This window comes from Podarcis bocagei, assembly GCF_964188305.1.
Source record: "Podarcis bocagei genome assembly, chromosome: 1".
Taxonomy (NCBI): Eukaryota; Metazoa; Chordata; class Lepidosauria; order Squamata; family Lacertidae; genus Podarcis; species Podarcis bocagei.
Genome location: NC_138125.1, coordinates 137,528,101 through 137,548,994, shown reverse-complemented (window position 1 = coordinate 137,548,994; position 20,894 = coordinate 137,528,101). Strand labels below are relative to the sequence as shown.

General features: G+C 44.0%; 1 protein-coding gene and 1 long non-coding RNA gene across 4 annotated transcripts; one reads left to right on the top strand and one right to left on the bottom strand.

Annotated features, from left to right (window-relative positions):
• Window positions 1–920: 920 nt before the first annotated feature.
• LOC308581920 lies at window positions 921–6,730 on the top strand. 2 transcript variants are annotated; one of them, XR_014005381.1, is made up of 4 exons: window positions 921–962; window positions 4,514–4,643; window positions 5,307–5,388; window positions 6,191–6,730. It is a non-coding gene; the product is annotated as an uncharacterized lncRNA (long non-coding RNA). The 2 variants fall into 2 exon arrangements; XR_014005382.1 differs by lacking the exon at window positions 921–962 and having other exon boundaries at window positions 4,413–4,643.
• Window positions 6,731–10,776: 4,046 nt separating this feature from the next.
• TNFSF13B (TNF superfamily member 13b) lies at window positions 10,777–19,070 on the bottom strand. Of its 2 annotated transcripts, XM_081182641.1 has the most exons (6): window positions 18,348–19,064; window positions 18,127–18,223; window positions 14,565–14,621; window positions 13,516–13,628; window positions 13,279–13,429; window positions 10,777–12,341 (listed from the first exon to the last, which is right to left on the bottom strand). In XM_081182641.1, the coding sequence occupies exons 1-6, from the start codon at window positions 18,774–18,776 to the stop codon at window positions 12,229–12,231; spliced, it is 960 nt and encodes a 319-aa protein (XP_081038767.1). In that variant the 5' UTR covers window positions 18,777–19,064; the 3' UTR covers window positions 10,777–12,228. The 2 variants fall into 2 exon arrangements, with proteins under 2 accessions (XP_081038767.1, XP_081038766.1); XM_081182640.1 differs by lacking the exon at window positions 10,777–12,341 and having other exon boundaries at window positions 12,408–13,429; window positions 18,348–19,070.
• Between the last annotated feature and the right edge of the window lie 1,824 nt (window positions 19,071–20,894).

The window sequence follows — 20,894 nt, the reverse complement described above, 5'->3', positions numbered from 1 at the left end:
GCCAATCAGGTTGTGGATTCACTTTATCTGGAGCTGGATTGGGTGGCTCCTGCCAACCAATCATACTGCTGCATTGTTCTAGGACCAATCAGACTGCTGCAGTTTGGATCCTATTCAACTCAGTACATAACAGCTTTCTTTGACAGAGGGGGGTGGAGGGAGAGAGGGGGAGAAGGCGGGATCTGCATTGTGATCGCCTGCGCAGCTCTCTTTAACAAATTTCAATTGGGGGGGGTGTTGACAAAAAAAAATCCGCACCAGGTACCACTTGACCTTCCTCCACCACTGTGTCCTCCCTAACATGAAGTCAGGCTCGCGGGCTATTTTCTTGAAACGATTTGACACGTGTCTTTAGCTTCTTTCCCCATCCCGTGCGAAGTGGGGTTTCTAAATCAAGACTGTTTTGTTTCTTGGTTTCTTCTGCCTCCAGGTTTGGGGAATACAGCCTCGCTTGCCTCATAGGGACGTTTTTTCAAAAAAGAGTTTGTCCTGTCTGGCGTTTTTGGTCTTTAAAGCGTGCGCAATTTTGCCTCTCTCTCCTCTAGCTTCAACTCCCCGCCCATTGTGAAAGGGAAACCGGCAGGCAGTGGCATAGCGTGGGGGGTGCAGGGGGGGCTGGCCGCACCGGGCGCAACATCTGGGGGTTAGGGTTAGGGGGCGCAAATCCACGGGTTAGGGGGCGCAAATTACTTGCCTTGCCCCGGGTGCTGACAACCCACGCTACGCCACTGCCGGCAGGTGAAGCGGATCTCAATCAGCCCCGCCCCCCCATTCTCAAAGGGAGACAAGCAGCTGATTTCAATGGGTCCAGCTTGTGGTCGCGGATTGAGCATCTACGTTCCCAGCGGACCAATCGGAAACGGCCTCAGGGGGAGTTAAATGGAGGCGGGGAGGGCAGAAGCCCTGCTTCCCGAAGAGATGGGGGAGGGCGGCGGCGTCCCTGTCTCTGTGCTGCTTGGCAGGTGAGTTTCTGGGGGTGGGAAAGGGGAGTTCCCGCGACTCCCAAGCCTGCAGCGAGCGGCGAAGAGGCGCAGCTCCCCGGCCGGAGGAGGCAGGCAGGCAGGCAAGCAGGGAGAGGGCGGGCGGGCGTCGTCCCTGCAGAGGTGGAGAAAGGCGGACGCCATCTCGGAGGGGGGAGAGAGGCTGGGACTGGGCAGGAGCGCCCAGCGGTTAGAGCGAGGACGGGAAGGGCCCCTCGGGGGGTTTTCCTGCATTTCCTCCCCCAGAGGAGCGGGACCTTGAGCTCCCCGTTGCTGCCGTCAGGCTGCTCCTCCTCCCTCTGGAAGCCGCCTCGAGTCCTGGCCAAGGGCGGGAAGCGGGAGGAAAGAATCTCCTGCCAGCAGCGGGACTTTTCCGTCAGCTGCTCTCCAGAACCAGGGGAAGATGCCGCGCTCCGCCCGCCCAGCCCAAGGCGCTCTGGAGGCGCTGCCGGAGCCAAAGGGGCTTAGCAGCTCCTTCCACGACGAGCGACACCAGCGCTTTGAAGGGGACGCGTGTCATCCACGCGCTGAGAATCCGATGCAGCCAATCAGGAAGCGGCTTCCTGCCTGGCCTGACCCACCCGACGGGGCGGAGGGGGGGAAGAAGCGAGGAATCTTTTTAACCCCAGCACCACCAGGGCCTGTGAAAACAAGGCGAAGGGGGAAGCCAGGGGAGTATCCCCCCCCCTTCACTCATTTCCCGAGGGACGAGGAGGCGGCTCGGATCTCTCGAACCTCCCTCTGGGCCTTCCTGCAGGATCGAGCGCCCTTTGTCTCCTCGCCTCCCCCCGCCCAGGCGCCGGAGATCGATTCGCCCACCCGCCCTCCACTTAGGCATTACTACGGAGCAACAGGTGGGCGGGGATTGAGGCCTACGTCTCCAGTAGACCAATCGGAAACGGCCCCGGGGGAGGGCAGAGGCAGCTTTTTCCCGAAGAGATTGGGCAGGCAAGGAGAGGGCGGACGCTCGCCCCGCCCACTCGGATGTTCGCCCCGCCCCCTCGGGCGGCTAGCCCCGCCCCCGGGTTGGCTGATGTGGCTCGTCTTGGGTAGTTCATTGGTGGCTTGGGCGGCTGGTTGTGGCCGCGAGGATGTTTTATTTATTATTAATAATTATTTAGTTTTATTTTATTTTACATTTCTACCACTGGGCGATTTATTGTATATAAAAAAATGCCATAATAATAAACAAAAACAATAAAACACACATATCGTTTAAAAGACCGTAAAGGTAAAGGGACCCCTGACCATTAGGTCCAGTCGTGACCGACTCTGGGGTTGCACACTCATCTTGCTCTATAGACCGAAGGACCTGGCGTTTGTCCACAGAAAGCTTCCGGGTCATGTGGCCAGCAGGACTAAGCCGCTTCTGGCGAACCAGAGCAGCGCACGGAAATGCCGTTTACCTTCCCGCCGGAGCGGTACCTATTTATCTACTTGCACATGACGTGCTTTCGAACTGCTAGGTTGGCAGGAGCAGGGACCGAGCAACAGGAGCTCACCCCGTTGCAGGGATTTGAACCGCCGACCTTCTGATCGGCAAGTCCTAGGCTCTGTGGTTTAACCCACAGCGCCACCCGCGTCCCATTTTAAAAGACCATAGATTGTTTAATTAGCCAAAGGCCTATGAGAAGAGGAATATTTTTGCCTGGCACCTAAAATATGTAACAAAAGCACCAGGCATGCCTCCCTGAGGAGAGCATTCCACAAGATATGCCAGTTCTAGGTTCTGTTGGTCGAGGGCAGGTGTGCTACTGTATATACTGACCCGCATGTTGCAAACCGGTATTAGTGGTGGCTGTTTTTTTGGTCTATAATCTGATGGTGATAGTAAAACAGGTTCACAACTTCACTTTCTTTTTTTAAAGATAATTGAAAGCAAAGAGATAGCTATTATGGCGCAGTAATATCTCACTTGGTGAGTTCTTTGAAAGATAGAATGGAGGTTTGTAAATGGGGGTTGGCAGAAAAAAAACTACCATTGGAGGATTCTGCCGCTTGTGTGCGTTACAGGAACATCCTGCTGGATCAGACCAATGATACCATACATAATCTTACATACCTCTATCAGGTCCTTTCTTAATTTGCCTTTCCTCTGAAAGCCCCAAATGCTTTAACATTTGGAGGAAAGAGGTTTGTGTGCCAAAGGACCCGCTCTGTCCCCTAAGCTACGCTGCTGCGCTAAGATGAAGTAGAGCAGGCGTAGGCAACCTAAGGCCTGTGGGCCGGATGCTGCCCAATTGCCTTCTAAATCCGGCCTGCGGAGGGTCCGGGAATCAGCGTGTTTTTACATGAGTAGAATGTGCCCTTTTATTTAAAATGCATCTCTGGGTTATTTGTGGGGTATAGGAATTTGTTCATTTCTCCCCCAAAAATATAGTCGGGCCCACCACATGGTCTGAGGGATGGTGGACCGGCCCACAGCTGGAAAAGGTTGCTAACCCCTGAAGGATTTTGTCTTGGCACCAATCTGGTTGACTTGGCTACACTGAAAGAGGTGGGGTGGCAGAAGTGCCATCTTCTGCTTCGGCTCAGGCAGCAAAATATATTGGGCCAGCCTTGTGTGCTTTCTGCTTGAGATGTAGCCGGCCAACTATATATTGGGACTGTGGAAGGCTCGTGAACTTCTGAAGTGTTTAATGGGGCTGTTTCTGCCTGGGAAATGGCAGCTGCAGAAATTCAGCTGCTCTGGGTTTCAAGTCTGTTTGGCACAGCAGTCCTAATGCTTATTCAAAAGCAAGTTCCATTGACATTGCTGGAATGTGCTGAAGAGGTGCAGACTAAACAATGCCCATGTTACTACATTTATATCCCACCTTTCCTCCAAGAAGCTAAGAACCTCAGAGTGTTTGTTGGGGGGGAGGAAGGGAAAGGAGAATGTTAGCCGCTTTGAGACTCCTTAGGGTAGTGATAAAGCGGGATATCAAATCCAAACTCCTCTTATTGAAAAGTGTTCTCACTTGATTCTAGACCAGGTAGCCAACGTAGTGCCATCCCTAGGTTGTTTGACTACAATTCCCACTACCGCAGGCCATCTGTCTGGGCCTGGTGGGAGTTGTCATCCGACAACTTTTGGAAGGCACCACATCGGCTGTCTCTGTCCTCACGGACGCGGACTTATAAAAAATATTGGGGGGGCCCGGGAAAGCTCATGAATAATAAATAAGCTCATGAATATGCAAATAAAGTGGCGCCGCCTCCTCGTGAGCGAATAGCGCCTATTAATCAGCTCCGGAGCAGAAATTGGGGGGAGCTTTTGCTCGGGAGGGAGGGCAGGAGGCATGCAGCCCGATCCTGTGCATTTTGGGCTGGGGGAGGGGCGGCGATGGCGCTCTGCTGGAGGGGCGCCGGAGATTATTGGGGGGCGGAGCCCCCCCAAACGAATTTTTGAGGGGGCTCGGGCCCCCTCAAGCCCCATGGAGTCGGCGCCTATGTCTGTCCTAGATGTAAAAGATCGGCTCTTGGGCCAGTTTTGCCTCTACTTAATAAGTAAAAACCTCCTTGTTCTCTTTTTGGTCATCCTCCTTCACCAGAGACTACATTAACTACAGGGGTAGCAAGCTGACGTGGATTCTCCAGAATTCACTAGATGGAAATACTAAGACGGTGATTATCTGCACAGTCACTCAGACATCCTTGGAAGAAACTCTTGGCACTCTCCAGGTAAAACTAGACAGTTCCGTTTCCTTCCCCGAAATGTTTTGTGGGCAAAGTTGCCCAAAGTAGCAAGTAGGCAAGAAGTTTTTCCCCTCGTTAAACTAGCATGCTTTGTTCTAGTGTATGTATCTGCAGTTATAGAACTGTGAGAAATCAGACTTCCTCTTCAAAGGGAAGTAATGTAGCACTTCCTCTAATAGCTGGGGTGGATATTGACGTTTGCAGAAGCAACCCCTCCAACTCTTAAAAATAGAGTCTATGAAGATTAAGCTTTCATGGTAGTCATGGAGTCTCGAATATCAGGCAGAAAAGGAAAGGTGGGGGGAATGGGCTACTTGAGCTCCTGATAGCTTATCTGTTACCCTCCAGATGTTGGAGGACTCCATCTCCCATCAGCCATGGTCAACATGGTCAGATGATGGGAGTTGTAGTTCAACAACATCTAGAGGGCACCAGGTTGGCTAACCTAGGCTTCTCCCTTCTATGAGAGGTGAAGGTATGCTGCAACATTTCGTTTAATGGGTCCCTTTTGCATTTACTGTAATAGCAAATGTTGATTTTTAAGATTCCATACTTCTGTAATTTCCGAAAAGAGATTTTAACAAAGGTAATTTTTTCTGACTTCTCCTTCAGAGAGTGGTTCTGACTGCATGTGCCTATCTCTCCTAGTTTGCTACAATAGCAAAAAAATGTGGAAAATCTGAAGAGAGATCGTTTACAAATAGCAGACTTGAAATGACGTCTAGAAGAAGTACGGTAAGTTGTTTACTTTGAAATCTGAGTTCTAGGCTGGAACAGGTCAAATTGCATCTATATCATTTTTTTAAAATATTTTTTTTAAAAATAGGGTTCATGCTCTGTTTTGCCAGCAATTACACCTTAAAAGCATAGCATTCTTTTAGTTAGTTTGTGCAGGGATTCTATTCCCGGCCCCACATACGCTGGAGGGGCATGTATAAGTGTACCCCAGCCCTGTTACGCCCTTTTCGTGACATGCTGAGCAATCGCATGTCTTTCGGATGTGCATTAATCGGTTGTTGCGTGTATGTACCCTTTCCACACTGGGGGTGGTGCAGACTTAATTTAATAGAACTGACTTGAGGAACTTAAATGCTTTCATTGTTTAATGCTGATGTTTAACCTTCACAGTCATTAGTACTTATAGTACGTTATTACCATCACAGTACAGTGGTACCTCTGGTTACATACTTAATTCGTTCTGGAGGTCCATTATTAACTTGAAACTGTTCTTAACCTGAAGCACCACTTTAGCTAATGGGGCCTCCTGCTGCTGCCATGCCACCGGAGCACAATTTCTGTTCTCATCCTGAAGCAAAGTTCTTAACCTGAAGCACTATTTCTGGGTTAGCGGAGTCTATAACCTGAAGCGTATGTAACCCGAGGTACCAGTGTAATATACAAATTAACAGCCACAATCCTCACAAGCAAGAAGGGGTCTACACCAAAGCACATGGATATCCTATCCTTACTAGGAACATCGTGTGCCTTTCAACCTTTGGTATTGAAGCTTTCCCTTTCTGGTTTCATCACAGTCCCAGCTGGCACAGATCCTTGAAGAGGAGAAGGCTCTTGAAAACGAGGAGCAGGAGAAAATAAGGATTGTCACTGAGATGCTGGTGACACCATCTGCTTCTTCTGCATCAGCAGAGGAGTTCAATTTAATATTTAAAAATTTAAGTGTTGTGTGACCTTTGGTGGAAAACTGGTGGCTCTTCCACATTTCTTGTCTCAGCTGTTAAGCAATCAAATTGGGCGAAGGATGCCTGGGAATGGCTAGAAAGGTGTAAAAAGGGACCTTCTGATGTGTAGAAGCTTAACCTAGCTCTGTTGAGGCATGCTTGAAGCAGGAAGTTCATCCCAGGAAGCTGGTATATCTCCAGTGAGCTGCTGCTGCTGCTGCTGGCCTTGCATGTATAATCAATCAGAGCACTATTGTTTAGTCTTAGCCAAATGCCTTGAATTCTTTGGTCGGTTTGTCAATTTTAATGTAATGCTGCGCCACACCTAATACTTATTATTCAAGTACTTATTATTCATTTTAACTCTCGAAATTTTAAATCCTCAATTTTTATAATTTTTTTAAAAAAAAATTATTTATTGCGTTTTTTAAACACAAAACAAACCAACAAACATATACAATACCCTCACCATAAAACAGAACAGAAGAAAACAGAAAAAATTTAGAAAGTAAACAAAGAATGAATAAAAAGTAAGGTACATCGAGATCAATTTATCCGTTAATCATATTCTCATAACCTTTGGACTTCCTCACATCACCCTTTCCTGCGTTCTCAGTTATATAGTTACAGGCAGCAAATTATTACCTTATTTCAAATCTTAATTTGTAGTTCTCGATAATTATATCCCCAATTTTCAGTATTTTTATCATATACCAGACTGGTTAACTTAAGCATAATATTACCTCAGATTCCACCATTTTCTTAAACATCACTCAATCATACATCTTACAACTAAATTACTGATGCCATGTTGTATTTTATAATATTGGTGTTGGTGTTGTTTACTATTAAACTGGCTTGTTGTTTTTTATATATTGCTTTGACACCTCTACAGAATTTTTCTCCAAGAGCTGATAGTTCTATCGTTTTTTGCAGAAAGGCCCAAGATCAAAGGTTTTTTCGGCGTCTATTAGCATAAATGCTACTTTTTTGCTAGGTCTTAATTCCAAATATTCAATTAAATCAATAACCACTCTAGTGTTTGTTTTCATATGTCTGTTTGGTAGAAAGCCCGATTGATCATAATTAATAGTATCTTTTAGTATTAATTTGAGTCTGCTGGCCAGGATGCCCGCAAATAATTTATAATTGTTGTTTAATAGTGAGATGGGTCTGTAGTTACTTACTGGTTCTCTAGGTGTTCCTTGATTATGAATTTATACAATATTTGCTTCTTGCCATGACATTGGAATTTTACCTTCTTCCAATATTTTATTCATTAGATTTTTTTAAAGGCAGGACTATGTTATCTTCCAGGAATAAGGAGAGATTCATTCTTTCCCATATTTCTAGATTACTTTTTATCATCCCAACATTTTTCATAATTATCTTTATAAATATTAATATTTTGATCTTGTTTAAATGATTTTGTCAGCCACTCTGAAAGGTGTAAAAAGAAAAGATGGCCTTGAAATAGGATTATTTACACACCCACTTTGTCTTACCTCTTTTTTCTGTTTCCCTTTCAAGAGCCTCAAACCAAAAGTGGGTATGTCCTTCCAGATCTAATAAATCAGTATTTTCTAATTTGACCCGATCCTGTATCCAAGTAATGCAGCTTGCCTCATAGAAAAATTCTCAGTCTGGAAGACAGCCATTTTTTCATATGTGGTGGAATTGTAAAATAATTATAAAGTATTGGGATATGATTTATAATGAAATGAAAAAAATGTTCAAGTTAACCTTTGTTAAAAGTTCAGTAGCATTTTTATTAGATATTGTAGGGAAATATTTACCAAAATATAAGAATCTATTTATGTATGTGACAACAGCGGCCAGAATTCTACTACCTGAAAGATGGAAAAGCAACAACATACCAACGAAAGGACATTGGCGAGAAAAGTTGATGGAATACGCTGAAATGGCAAAGTTAACTAGAGACTCAAAGATAAGGACAATAATGACTTTTATAAGATTGGGAACCTTTTATGATATATATATAGAAACAATGCACTGAAATAAACTAATTTGCAGGATTCGAGTAATACACTTACAATGGACATATATAAATAGAAAATATTAATATGAGGTGAAAATGTTAAGAATAAATAATAATACAATTTTAATTTCAGTATATAAGGCATCAAAACTATAAGCAGAAGAAACAAATATGCTATAAACCAGAAAGGGAAGTTGGGGAAAGTCACTGTGGGAGGGGGGGTTAATTGAAATTGAAAAATGTATGGTAATTTGATTTTTTTATTCTTTTAAAATTTGTAATCTTAATAAAAAAAAATAAAAATGATTGCCAAGCGATCCAAGATCAAGTCCTTTGTGAAGGTCTACAATTTGCACCAATAAATATTTTTAAAGCCCCTCCCCCAAAAAAACTGTTCATAGTTTTTATACTTTATGTGTAAATACTTTTTTTTAATGTGATTTTAAAAGATGAAATAAATAATAGACCTTTGCACAAATATTTCTGTTGTTGAAACTGAAGTCATCTTTCTAAAGTGTGGTGGCATAGAGATAAATTGAGACATGTGTGAGCTCATCATGACAACCAGGACTCCGTAGCCACATCTCCAAGGGGATCCGTGGTTTCCAAACTTCCATGGATCGCTTGAAAATTGCTGAGGGTCTTTGTGGACCATTTAATGGCTTTTCTGCCTGTTCTAGCAATTGTAACATTCTGCGATGAGACAATGTATGGTCTTTAATTGAATTTCTGTTATTGCTTTTATTTCTTGTGTTTCATTGTGCTACAGTTTGCATTCCATAGAACTCAAATATGAGAACTACAATATGAGAAATAAAAGAAGCAACAAAAATTACAATTAAGAATTTAAGGGAATATTAAGGCAGACCACCTGAATGAAGCTCATGGACCACAATTTGGGAGCCTCTGGTCTAGATAATGTATGACTGTAAATTGCTTATAAAAATCGGAAGCAAGGTCTAAGCAAGATTTTAATTTGGTTTGCAGATGGGCATTGGCAAAATACATGTGGATGTTTGCCTAAATGTATGCAAGCTGGAAGAATCTGCTTGTTTCCTTGTGAGGTAAATGAGTTTAGCCTAGTATAGAAATAAGCTTTATTTTTCTGATGGTTTACACAACCCTCATCATGGTCTGCATTCCCTGAGATTCGCCTTTGGTATAGCTGGCAACTGCCAATAGTAATAAAAATTAAAATAGGCAGAGGTATTTTGGAGCTTGCACATCCATATAATCTTTTATTTTTAGAAGTAATTCAATGCAGTGGGCAGTATTCAACTAAATGTGTGAGTGGAGCAATTTCAGTTTGCACCTTGGGAATTTTTTGCACTCTCCTCTCTGCACCTGCTCCACCTGCCCTCCCCAAATCTGCTCCAGGTGGTTGAGGGAACCACTAGAACAGGTTTAGGGGTTGCTGTGCTGAATACAACCCGATGCAATTTTAATCTAATTCATTTGTGTGACATGACCAACTCTACTGAACAATTTTTATGAATTGCATCTAGTACAAAAAAAAATCGAACCTGTTGCCATCGACCCCGGTGAACTCACTGGCGAGGCTTGGGCTTCCTGGGCCCTTTGAGAGGACGGAAGGTTTGCCGTCTACCCACCGGAGGGCAGGGAGATGCCGGTCTACCTGGCGGAGGGGTTGACAGCATTACCAGGTCTAGCAGCCCATGGCCTCCTTGAGACCTCCTCTACTCCCTGGGAAGGCTCGTGCTTCCCGGTCCCATTTGGAGGAAGAAAGGCTTCCCTAAAGCCCTAACCCCAACCTTAACCATAAAACCCTAACCCCAACCATAATCCCTAACCCAACTTTAGTCCCCTAACCCTAAGGCCGAGAACAATCTAGACTTAAAGTGTTTGCTGGTAAACATTTGCAGCCGTAGACTGGTCTGTAATAAAAAGGCAAAGAGTTCTAACATTAGAGAGAATGAAATACTTATTTTGGGACTGATCTTTACTAAGGTGTTTTCTGTTTGTAGCTTCACATTTCTTTCCTGATGTGTTCTAAAGCTACACAAACAGAAGGCTGCTGGTGCAGGGACGGAATGTGGCCTTCTCATTGGGAAGAAGTTGCCTCCACTTGCCTTTGAGCAATTTATTCCCCATACAGTGGTGCCTCACAAGACGAAAAGAATCCGTTCTGTGATTCTCTTCGTCTAGCGGTTTTTTCGTCTTGCGAAGCAAGCCCATTGACGGATAAGCGGATTAGCGCTATTAGCGGCTTATCTGCTGATCGGATCAGCTGATAAGCGGCTTAGTGGCTTAGAAAAGGGGGGGGGAGGGAAAAAAACCCGCAGGAACTCGCAAGACATTTTCGTCTTGCGAAGCAAGCCCATAGGAAATTCGTTTTGCGAAGCACCTCCAAAAGAGAAAACTCGTCTAGCGAGTTTTCCGTCTTGCGAGGCATTCGTCTTGTGGGGCACCACTATACTGTGGCTCCCTGCATTACGACCGTGTTTAGGAAGATTATCTGGCAGAAGGCTGTTCTTTATCATAGAATCACAGAACCTTAGATTTGGATAGGAGCTCCCCTCCAATGCCAGATTCATCCTTATTCCTTTACCACATATGTTGACACTTATTCACAATGTTTTAATATAATGTTGCATTTGCAATTACTGAAATACCACAAGTCTTTCAGTTTGACAGTTTGCCAGTACCTGATACAGAAAATGGCTTCAGCTGTCTTATGACAACCTGCGCATGATGTGCACCTCCTTCCCCCACATTCCTAACAGTCTTCAATGTCATCTAAGTGAAAAATGCCATCCATATTTGCACTACTTTGTTGGCCAGTGAGGAATACAGTTTGATGCTGCAGAGATCTTCCTTTATCTGTTTGTGTGTGTTAGTATTTTATTTATTGATAAGAACACATTTTTTGCTTGACTCTTAAAACTTTTGAACTGAAAGCTGGAAAGCTGCAATCCTTTACACTTACTGAAATATAAATCCCACTGCAATGATTTTTATTTATTTATGAACATGCATGGAATTCAATGTCAAGGGTACTTCTGTGACATGTGCAACAATTCAGTTTTATTGCACTCTATGTGAATAAAAAGAAAAAGAAAATAGTAATAATAATAATTTTATTATTTATATTCCACCCATCTGACTGGGTTGCCCCAGCCACTCCGGGCAGCTCCATACAAAATATTAAAAACACAGTAAAACATCAAATATTAAAAACTTCCCTATACAGTGGTACCTCGGGTTACAGACTCCGCTAACCCAGAAATAGTACCTTGGTTAAGAACTTTGCCCCAGGTTGAGAACAGAAATTGCATGGCGGCGGCACAGCAGCAGCGGGAGGCCCCATTAGCTAAAGTGTACCTTAGGTTAAGAACAGTTTCAGGTTAAGAACGAACCTCCAGAACGAATTAAGTTCTTAACCCGAGGTACCACTGTACAGGGCTGCCTTCAGATGTTTTCTAAAAGTCAAATATTTCCTTGGCATCTAATGGGTGGTCATTCTACAGGGCACGTTCTACTGAAATAGTGATGCTTCTCCCCTCCTTCCTCAAAAGAAAATTGATGTTGAAAATTGTAAGTCCTGCCATACTAGCTGTTGGGGGAGACAAACAGTAGAGAGGGCTGTTGCATTTCCATGTGGCCACTGTAGGGAGTAGAACACTAAACTAATCAAACACAGATCAGTTGTTGGTCTGATTCAAGACTGCTCTATTTAGGCCCTTACGTAACAAATGCTATATTTATATTCTTCTTACAAGTTTCATTTCTGGTAACCCACATGAGGTGGGTGTACCACATCCAATCAGCTTCCTGTTTTCAATAAAACAGAAAACAGTACTCCATAAACCAACTAACTAAAAATGAAACAAGCAACAGATCCAACCCTTTGTACAATGAACAATGAAGAGCTTCACAGAAGTCTGACTGCACCAAAAAAAGTGGCATCTCCATTCAAGACTATCTTGGCTCCCATCCGTGGAATGGTGAGCTGAAGCTCATCCCCTTCTTCTAATTTTGCAATACCTGCCAAGAGAGTTTGAATATCCTTACAGAAATGTAAACATATAAACATGTACAGATTGTTATCAGTCAGTCCAGAGACATCTCTTTGATTTAATGTTGTTATTGCTGTGTTGCTAATAATAAGGTCCCAGGATGTAAAATAAAACTTATAATGCAACAAATCAAACATTTTATTTTCCCAAGTACAGCATAATACCTGGAAAGAGACTGTGTGGGTCTCCAGCAAGTGTTGGGAAGCAACACCTGTGTGACACATATGGTATCAGTCTGGGTGGGTGACTCTCTTCCTAACTCCATAGGATTTTTGAGAGGATAAAGGGATGGGCAATTATATACACTGCCTGAGATCCTTGGAGAAAGTGCAATATATAAATGTAATAAAGTATTAAAAAATAAAGATTGACGTCTAAAACTGAGGCCCAAGTTGGTGGCCACAGCTTTCAGGTCATGGAACAGGAAACGGAAGCCCTAAACTACCCACAACAGATCTTAAGCATGATGTGAGCATTGCTTATAGACAGTTAATCATGCAAGTTCTCCAACACACACTTTTCAAGGGCAGGAAGTCATGTGAATTGTTCCTCCACCACACAGAGACTGTTTGTCACCCAGGTAGGCATTTGCACTCAGGCTTCAAAATTACTGAGCACATTCTGCTGAAAGTAGCTTGAAATACCGGTAACAGCCACAACTCCACTGAGGAGACTCTATTATTGTCTTTGAATACTGTTCACAGGCAACCACCACAGAGTAGGTAAAGATAAGGAATTTAGGAATTTATGTATGAAACTTAATGAGTTCAGTGAGTGGTTGCAGAAATATGTGGTACACACCCACACCACTAAGAAACACTGTGTCAGATATTTTTTTAAGCTTCTCATTCCACATGTGGGGGCGGGACTTGACAAAATGTATTTAGGACAGGTAACGTATTTACCAGCAGTATAACAAGAGTTGTTAGGATTAGTGAGAGGCATGTTTTGGATGCAACGAAATAATGTAACCAAACTGAGATCATCACCAACTACATGAGCTTTTTTCCTCTGGATCCAATGTCCCATTGCAAACATTTCATCTGTATACAAAACCTGAAGAATAAAGACAGACAAAATTGATTACACTATGAAACTTTAAGAAAACAGAACAAACTCCAGGAGCTTACTGAATTCTTTACCTGACCATATATGAAAAAGTAGCCAGTTTCTCTGACAAGTATTTTATTTCCTTGCTCTTCAAGAGCAGTTCCTCTTTTAAAGCTAAGAAGCCATGGAACTATACTTGAACCATCTAAAAGAAACAAAAATAATAATAATGTAAGAATAAGCTAATCAGTTTATGTTTCCTTTTAGTAGCAAAGGCATGTTGCTGACTTTTGAAGAGAATCAGTTGGATTTTTTGAAATCGGTCGTTTCTACCTGTAAGATGAGATTCAAAGAGCTGTGGTAACAACTTATTTATACCTGCTTGTCACCAGGAATAAGGCACCCTCTCCCCATCACAGATTATTCATGTTTTAAAAAAATTCTGAAAAGTTGGGGGCCCCCACAATTGCAGCAGTGCAGAAAAAATAGAAAATGTGGATTGCCCTAGTATGCACAGAAAATTTCACTATATGCACCCATTCGAGCTGGTATAGCTAACTTTTTTCCTGGCTGAGAGCCAGACTGACCCAAGGGTCAGCTCTCTGGGTACTGCATATCTAAGTAGGCATGACCACTTTTTCAAAAAGAAAAAAAAGAAACATTTGAGGGGTCTTGAGGGGGGTCACCTCTTGGCATCACAGAAACACAACAGAGGGCATGCATTTAGCATCTTTAGAAAAAGAAATTGACAAATTTGGGAGGGCACAAATCTTTTGAAATCACAGTGGGAAACAGAAGGAACCAAGCCAGACCTCTTGGGATGCTGTCTGCAGCCCACAGGGTAGCAACCCCCGCACTAACACAGGTGCAGCAACGGAACAGAACTCAGGTACAGTGCTCACCTGAGCATGTGCTCCAATGAAGCAACAGCTCACAGGATTTGCAGACAGGGTCACGATTTCAGCATAAGGCTGTGCTGACAAATTCCCATTGGAAATGTGAAGGGATGTTACTAATGGAAATGAAAAGCTGAGCACAATTTGATGTTTCTTGCCCCATAGCAAGTGAAATGGAATCATAGGCGGTGCTGCCCATTTATTTGTGGCAAGAGTAAAATGAGATTTAAAAAATGCTGCTTTACCATGTTGCTGAATGTCACGCTTGCTGTCAGCCATCAACTGAAGACATGACTGTAGAACTGAAGGGGGAAACAGAAGAAAGGAACTAAAATATACATCCCAGCAGCCGAGACACAAAAGTACAATTCCCCTGCAGTGGCCGCAGAAGCAGAACAATACTGGTGGTAGGTTCTCTGTGTGTGAGTTTCTCCTGCCGTCAGGGGCAGAGGAAGAGGAGTGCGGTGGGGGCAGGCCACCCCTGGTGTCACCACCGAGGGGGGGTGACAAAATGGCGGGCAGCACTCACCGCGGGGCCTGCAGCGTGTCTGAGCCACGCATCTCTCCTGGGAGTGACGTGGTAGCTTGGACGCCCGCAGGCTCCGCACTGTGTCAAACGGTCCGCCCGCCACCACCTCCCCCTTAGCTGTAGGGCGGCTGAGTGGGAAGAGGCAGGCAGACTCCGGAGGCCCCGTGGAGCACTCTGCCCCCGGCTGGCCCTGCCCCTGGGCGTAGGGCACGCATGCCACCCCAGGCGCCCAATTTGCTTGCTCCACTGCTGCTTGCCATTCCCCCTGCCCCATGCAAACTCAAATTACTCCTCCTAACTAGTGTTGGGGGACCTGCAGCCCATGGATTGTAAAGGCTTCATGTTATTGTGATGCCAGGGGACCGACATGTGACAAGTGGCCTCACCCACCTGTCAAAACGTGGCACAAAAAGGCTGAGAATGATAAGGATCCTACCAAATTGCCAGATCCAGTTTCCCATACCCAACTTAAGTTATTGCTATATTTTGTAAAGTAGTGTTTTCTAATATTTATTTTTGCTACTTGTACCCCACTCTTCTGGCCAAAAGGATCCCAGAGCAGGCTACATACACACAATTAAAACAAGGCAGTCCATGCGCACAGGCCAACAATCAAAACAGAACAAGTCATGCAAGGGAAAAGGGCCTGGCAAAGAAGTAGGAAACTTGTTCATGAATGGACTCAATTTAGGGGTGAATTTAGGAGGTCAAGATGACACCAAATTATTCAGTGTGGTAAAAAACAAGTTACTCTGATAACTTGTTCATTACAAAAATGAAATTTTATTTATTTTGTTTTTTATGTATGTTTTTAGATTTCATACTGTAATTGTTCTGGGATGCCTTTGTAGGCCTGCAGAACTGCCTATAGTTTGTATGAATAGTCTAAAATGGAAGATTACCCTCATGCAGCTGAGTGTAGTACAGAGCTCAAACAAATTACAGTGGTACCTCGGGTTATAAACACCTCGGGTTACAAACACTTCAGGTTACAAACTCCGCTAACCCAGAAGAAGTACCTCGGGTTAAGAACTTTACCTCAGGATGAGAACAGAAATTGCACGCCGGTGGCATGGCGGCAGCAGAGTCCCCATTAGCAAAAGTGCACCTCAGGTTAAGAACAGTTTCAGGTTAAGAACGGACCTCTGGAATGAATTAAGTTCTTAACCTGAGGTGCCACTGTAAAAATTAAAGGTTAATGGAGAATGGTTTTCTGTCATCAGATTTATTTTCATGGCATTAAGTTCAGGTATTTGCAATTCTGAACAAAAATTAATTCAGTTAGCAGAATGAAGCAAAACAAACATTGAAATGAGTACTTTATTGACTAGCTTTTGAGGAATTAATGTTTGAGTAAGACCATACCAAACCAAAAGCTCTGAGCTTCAAAATTTGCCCCTTTAAATACAACAGATATAGAAAGTGAAAGGCAGCTATGGTAGAGGTGTTAAGTTGAGCAAAAATGGGATTTAACCAACACAAAACACAATGAATCTATTTTTCCAAAATAGTACAGATTTTTATGGTGACATACCATCAGCTTCTGAATGTATTGATCTATACAGATTCAGTATTCTGTTTTTTTGAACAGATTAACCATTACTTATTTATCTGCTAATTCTGTATTGTGTCTTTCCACCAAATCATGTTGAAGGCTAATAGTAAAAGAATACAGATATTGTGTATTGTTTGTATTTGTATTGTTTACAAATTTTAGCAATGTTGCTTCAATGAATCTGCGTAGTTAGTTTGTTCACCTTCCACAGATAAAAGAACACCAGTGAACCTAACCAGAGTTGAAGTGTTCCCCATGTGTGAAAAAAATAGATCAGACCAGGTGTGAGGAACATTTTTCAACCTTTGGGAAACTTTATGGAAACCACCAGCGGAGCAAGCTGATTGGGCGCCTGGGGTGGCGCGCATGTCCTGCACCTGTGGGGGCGGGACCAGCTGCCCGTGGGGGTGGGGCTAGCCAGGGCAGGACGCTCTGCAGGGGCCTCCAAGGAGTCTGCCTGCCTCGTCCCCTTCAGTCGCCCCACAACTGAGGGAGAGGGGGCGGGTGGACCGTTGGGGAGACGCGTGGCTCAGGTGCGCTGCCGGCCCCGCGGTGAGTGCCGCCCGACATTTTGTCACCCCCCTCAATGGTGACACCCGGGGTAACCTGCCCCCGCCCCCCTTCCTCCGGCACTGGAGGCCACATGCTAGTAGTGGGCAGGGCCAGAGGTAGAAGGGTGTGGAGCAAGCAAGCACAAGTCTAGGACACATTGCAGCTAGGCAAAAGCTCTCTGCGAGCTGGGAGAGCAGGACTGGTGAAAATCATGACCTGGAGAGAGTCCTAAGGAATGGATCGAGCCGTTCGGTCCCTGGGTCTGAGATTTCTCACACACTGCTTTTTTTCTAAAAAAAATATTTAGGAGTACTCTCATTTTCCTACTCATATTGAAATACTGCCCCTCAGTGAGGCCAAATTTAAGATTCACAAAATGTTTAGGGGTATGCATACCACTGCATTCCCCCAGAAAAAAGCAGTGTGTGTGTGTGTATCATAGAATCATAGAATCCTAGAGTTGGAAGAGACCACAAGGGCCATCGAGTCCAACCCCCTGCCAAGCAGGAAACACCATCAGAGCACTCCTGACATATGGTTGTCAAGCCTCTGCTTAAAGACCTCCAAAGAAGGATCAATGTTACATTTTCCAAAACCACATTCACATTAAAATCTTTCTTTAAAATAAACCAATCATTTACGACTTCCCTTCTTCCCCCTCCCTGGTTCCTTTAATTTCCCCACCTATTCTTGTATTTTCATTTAATTCCCTTAATCCTTTATTATTCCTTTGTCATGCGTTATACTGTTAAATTTATCTTACTCCTATTAATGATTTCACATGGTTATAGTTGTTTTTCAGATACTCCACAAAAAAAATCCATTCTTCTTTATATACTTGATCTTCTTGTTCTCTTACTTTATTTGTTAGACCTGCTAACTGCATAGTCTGTCATTTTTAATTACCAATCCTCCTTATTTAGGACATCACTCACCCGTCATTTCTGGGCTAACAAAATCCTAGCTGCTATAGTAGCACACATAAGTAGTTTTTTCTGAGACCTAGGTACTTCCATCTGTACTATTTTCAAAAGAAATGCCTAATTACCATAATTTTGGCTGCATGCGACAATCCCAGCAAAAAGGCTTACCTGCCATCTCTGGCTTTCATATTTGTTAGCCCATTTACTCCTTGGGGACCTGTCTTCTTTACTAAGCTCTTTTCACTTACCTGCTTCTCCTGCGTGCAGAGGAGACCTTTTCCCCCTGTGTTTTTCTCCACTCCACATTATCTCTTCACTACTTTGATGTGGTCCAGAAGAAATTTGCTGCCAACAACATACGCAGAAAGTCAATATTAGGGCTGTGACTCCTGTTCTTCCCCAAAGCGAATGGAAATTGCAGAAGACCCAAAGAAGTATACATTTCCTTCCAAGTGGTTCTGCAGCTCACCTGACTAGAAGCACCTTCTAATACATTCAAGTAGGGAATGAAGGAATTGGGCTCTTTGCTCTTTTCCCAAGACCTCAAGAGCTGTGGAAATGATGTCCTTGTCTGGACCCTGCAGTTCAGCTTGCTGCTCAGCAATGCTAGTTCTGATTTTAATGCTGTAACATAGTAGAAAGAGACTGCTGCAAGGCAAGATGACATGAACACTGCAAGCCCCAGAATTATTAGTAAGAACCCTTTAGGATCCAAGCCATTAAAAGGATGGGAGGTGGCGATATGGCTCTTTCCTCGTGTGTAGGTCATAAATGCCATGCCTCCTTCCTTAAACACCAGAAGAAAACTTGAGCCGATTCTTTCTGGTGAATAACCACATCTTGCCAGTTGCATCCAAGATATGTGGCCAAAATGCAGACAGCACTTACTTCCTGTCATGTGGGTCGGTTGATGCTATATGCATGACATTTAATGTTTGCTTCTGCTTTATGGCTCTGTTTCTGTAGTTCCCCAACTTACCTTCCTCATTTCAGTTTCAGCTTCACGTATAGCAGTTCAGCTACACAGTTTTGTATGATCTTCACCACATCCAAATGTCTGGTCATTTTGAATTCCATTGCACTCTTAGATAGCAAGCTGTGTGGGAAACTCTTGGCAAGGTGTAGAGAATACAATGTATTGGCTCCGAGTACCAAACATGACATAATTAGGTACAGTGGTACCTTGGGTTAAGTACTTAATTCGTTCCGGAGGTTCGTACTTAACCTTAAACTGTTCTTAACCTGAAGCACCACTTTAGCTAATGGGGCCTCCTGCTGCCGCCGCGCTGCCGGAGCACAATTTCTGTTCTCATCCTGAAGCAAAGTTCTTAACCTGAAGCACTATTTCTGGGTTAGCGGAGTCTGTAACCTGAAGCATATGTAACCTGAGGTACCACTGTATTTTCATTTTCCTCTTATACAGTCATACTTTGAGTTGAATGTGCTTCAGGTTGAGCGCGTTGGAGTTGCGCTCCACGGCAACCTGGAAGTAACGGAGCGCATTACTTCCGGGTTTCGCCGCTTGTGCATGCACAGATGCTCAAAATGATGTCACACGCATGCATGGAAGCGGTGAAACACGACCCGCGCATGCGCAGACGCGCTGTCGTGTCTTGCATTCCGTTCGGGATGTGAACGGGGCTCTGGAACGGATCCCATTCGCATCCCGAGGTACCACTGTACAATCCAGTAACAGAAAGATTAAAACTCTGACATCATCAAAGAAACCCTATCAAACTACAGGAATTAACAATGCTACTCTTGTTTTTCAAAAGTCACTAAGAAATAATTATGTTAAAGCTCCTAGACCATGTATGTCTTATTGATACACTAAGGCTGCAGCCCTATACCAATTTATGGAAATGCCTCATTGATCACAGTGGGGTTTAGAATCATAGAATCTTAGAGTTGAAAGGGACCCAAGAGTCATCTAGTCCAATCCCGTGCTATGCAAGAAACACAGTTAAGAATCTCTGATAGATGGTCACCCAACCTCTGTTTAAACATCTCCAGTGAATGATGGTCCACCACTGTCCACTGTTGAACAGTTATTTCTGTCAAAAAGTTCTTCCCATTGTTTTAGTTGGAATCTCCTTTCTTGTAATTTGAATCCATTGGTTTGTGTACTGTCCTGCAGTGCAGGAGAAAACAAGCTTGCTCCATTGTCCATGTGACAGCCTTTTAGATATTTCAAGATGACTATTATATCTCCTCTGTCTTCTATTTTCCAGGCTAAACATGCCCAAATTTCTCAACCATTCCTCATAAGACATGGTTTCCAAGCACTTTATAATCTTGGTTGCCCACCTCCAAGGTTGTCAATACCCTTTGTAAACTGTGGTGCCCAGAACTGGACACAGGACTACCAGGTGTGGCCCGACCAAGGTAGAATAGTGTGGGACTATTACTTCCCTTGATTAGGTCACTCTTGTTAAGCTTATGGTCTATTAAGATCCCTAGATCCTTTTCACATGCACTACTAGCAAGCCAGCTATCCCCTATCCTATATAGAATCATAGAATCATAGAGTTGGAAGAGACCACAAGGGCCATCGAGTCCAACCCCCTGCCAAGCAGGAAACACCATCAAAGCACTCCTGACATATGGTTGTCAGTGAGAGCCAATGTGGTGTAGTGGTTAAGAGTGGGAGTCTCGTAATCTGGGGAACCGGGTTTGCTTCCCCGCTCCTCCACATGCAGCTGCTGGGTGACCTTGGGTCAGTCACACTTCTTTGAAGTCTCTCAGCCCCACTCACCTCACAGAGTGTTTGTTGTGGGGGAGGAAGGGAAAGGAGATTGTTAGCCGCTTTGAGACTCCTTAAAGGGAGTGAAAGGCGGGATATCAAATCCAAACTCTTCTTCTTGTCAAGCCTCTGCTTAAAGACCTCCAAAGTAGGAGACTCCACCACACTCCTTGGCAGCAAATTCCACTGTCGAACAGCTCTTACTGTCAGGAAGTTCTTCCTAATGTTTAGGTGGAATCTTCTTTCTTGTAGTTTGGATCCATTGCTCCGTGT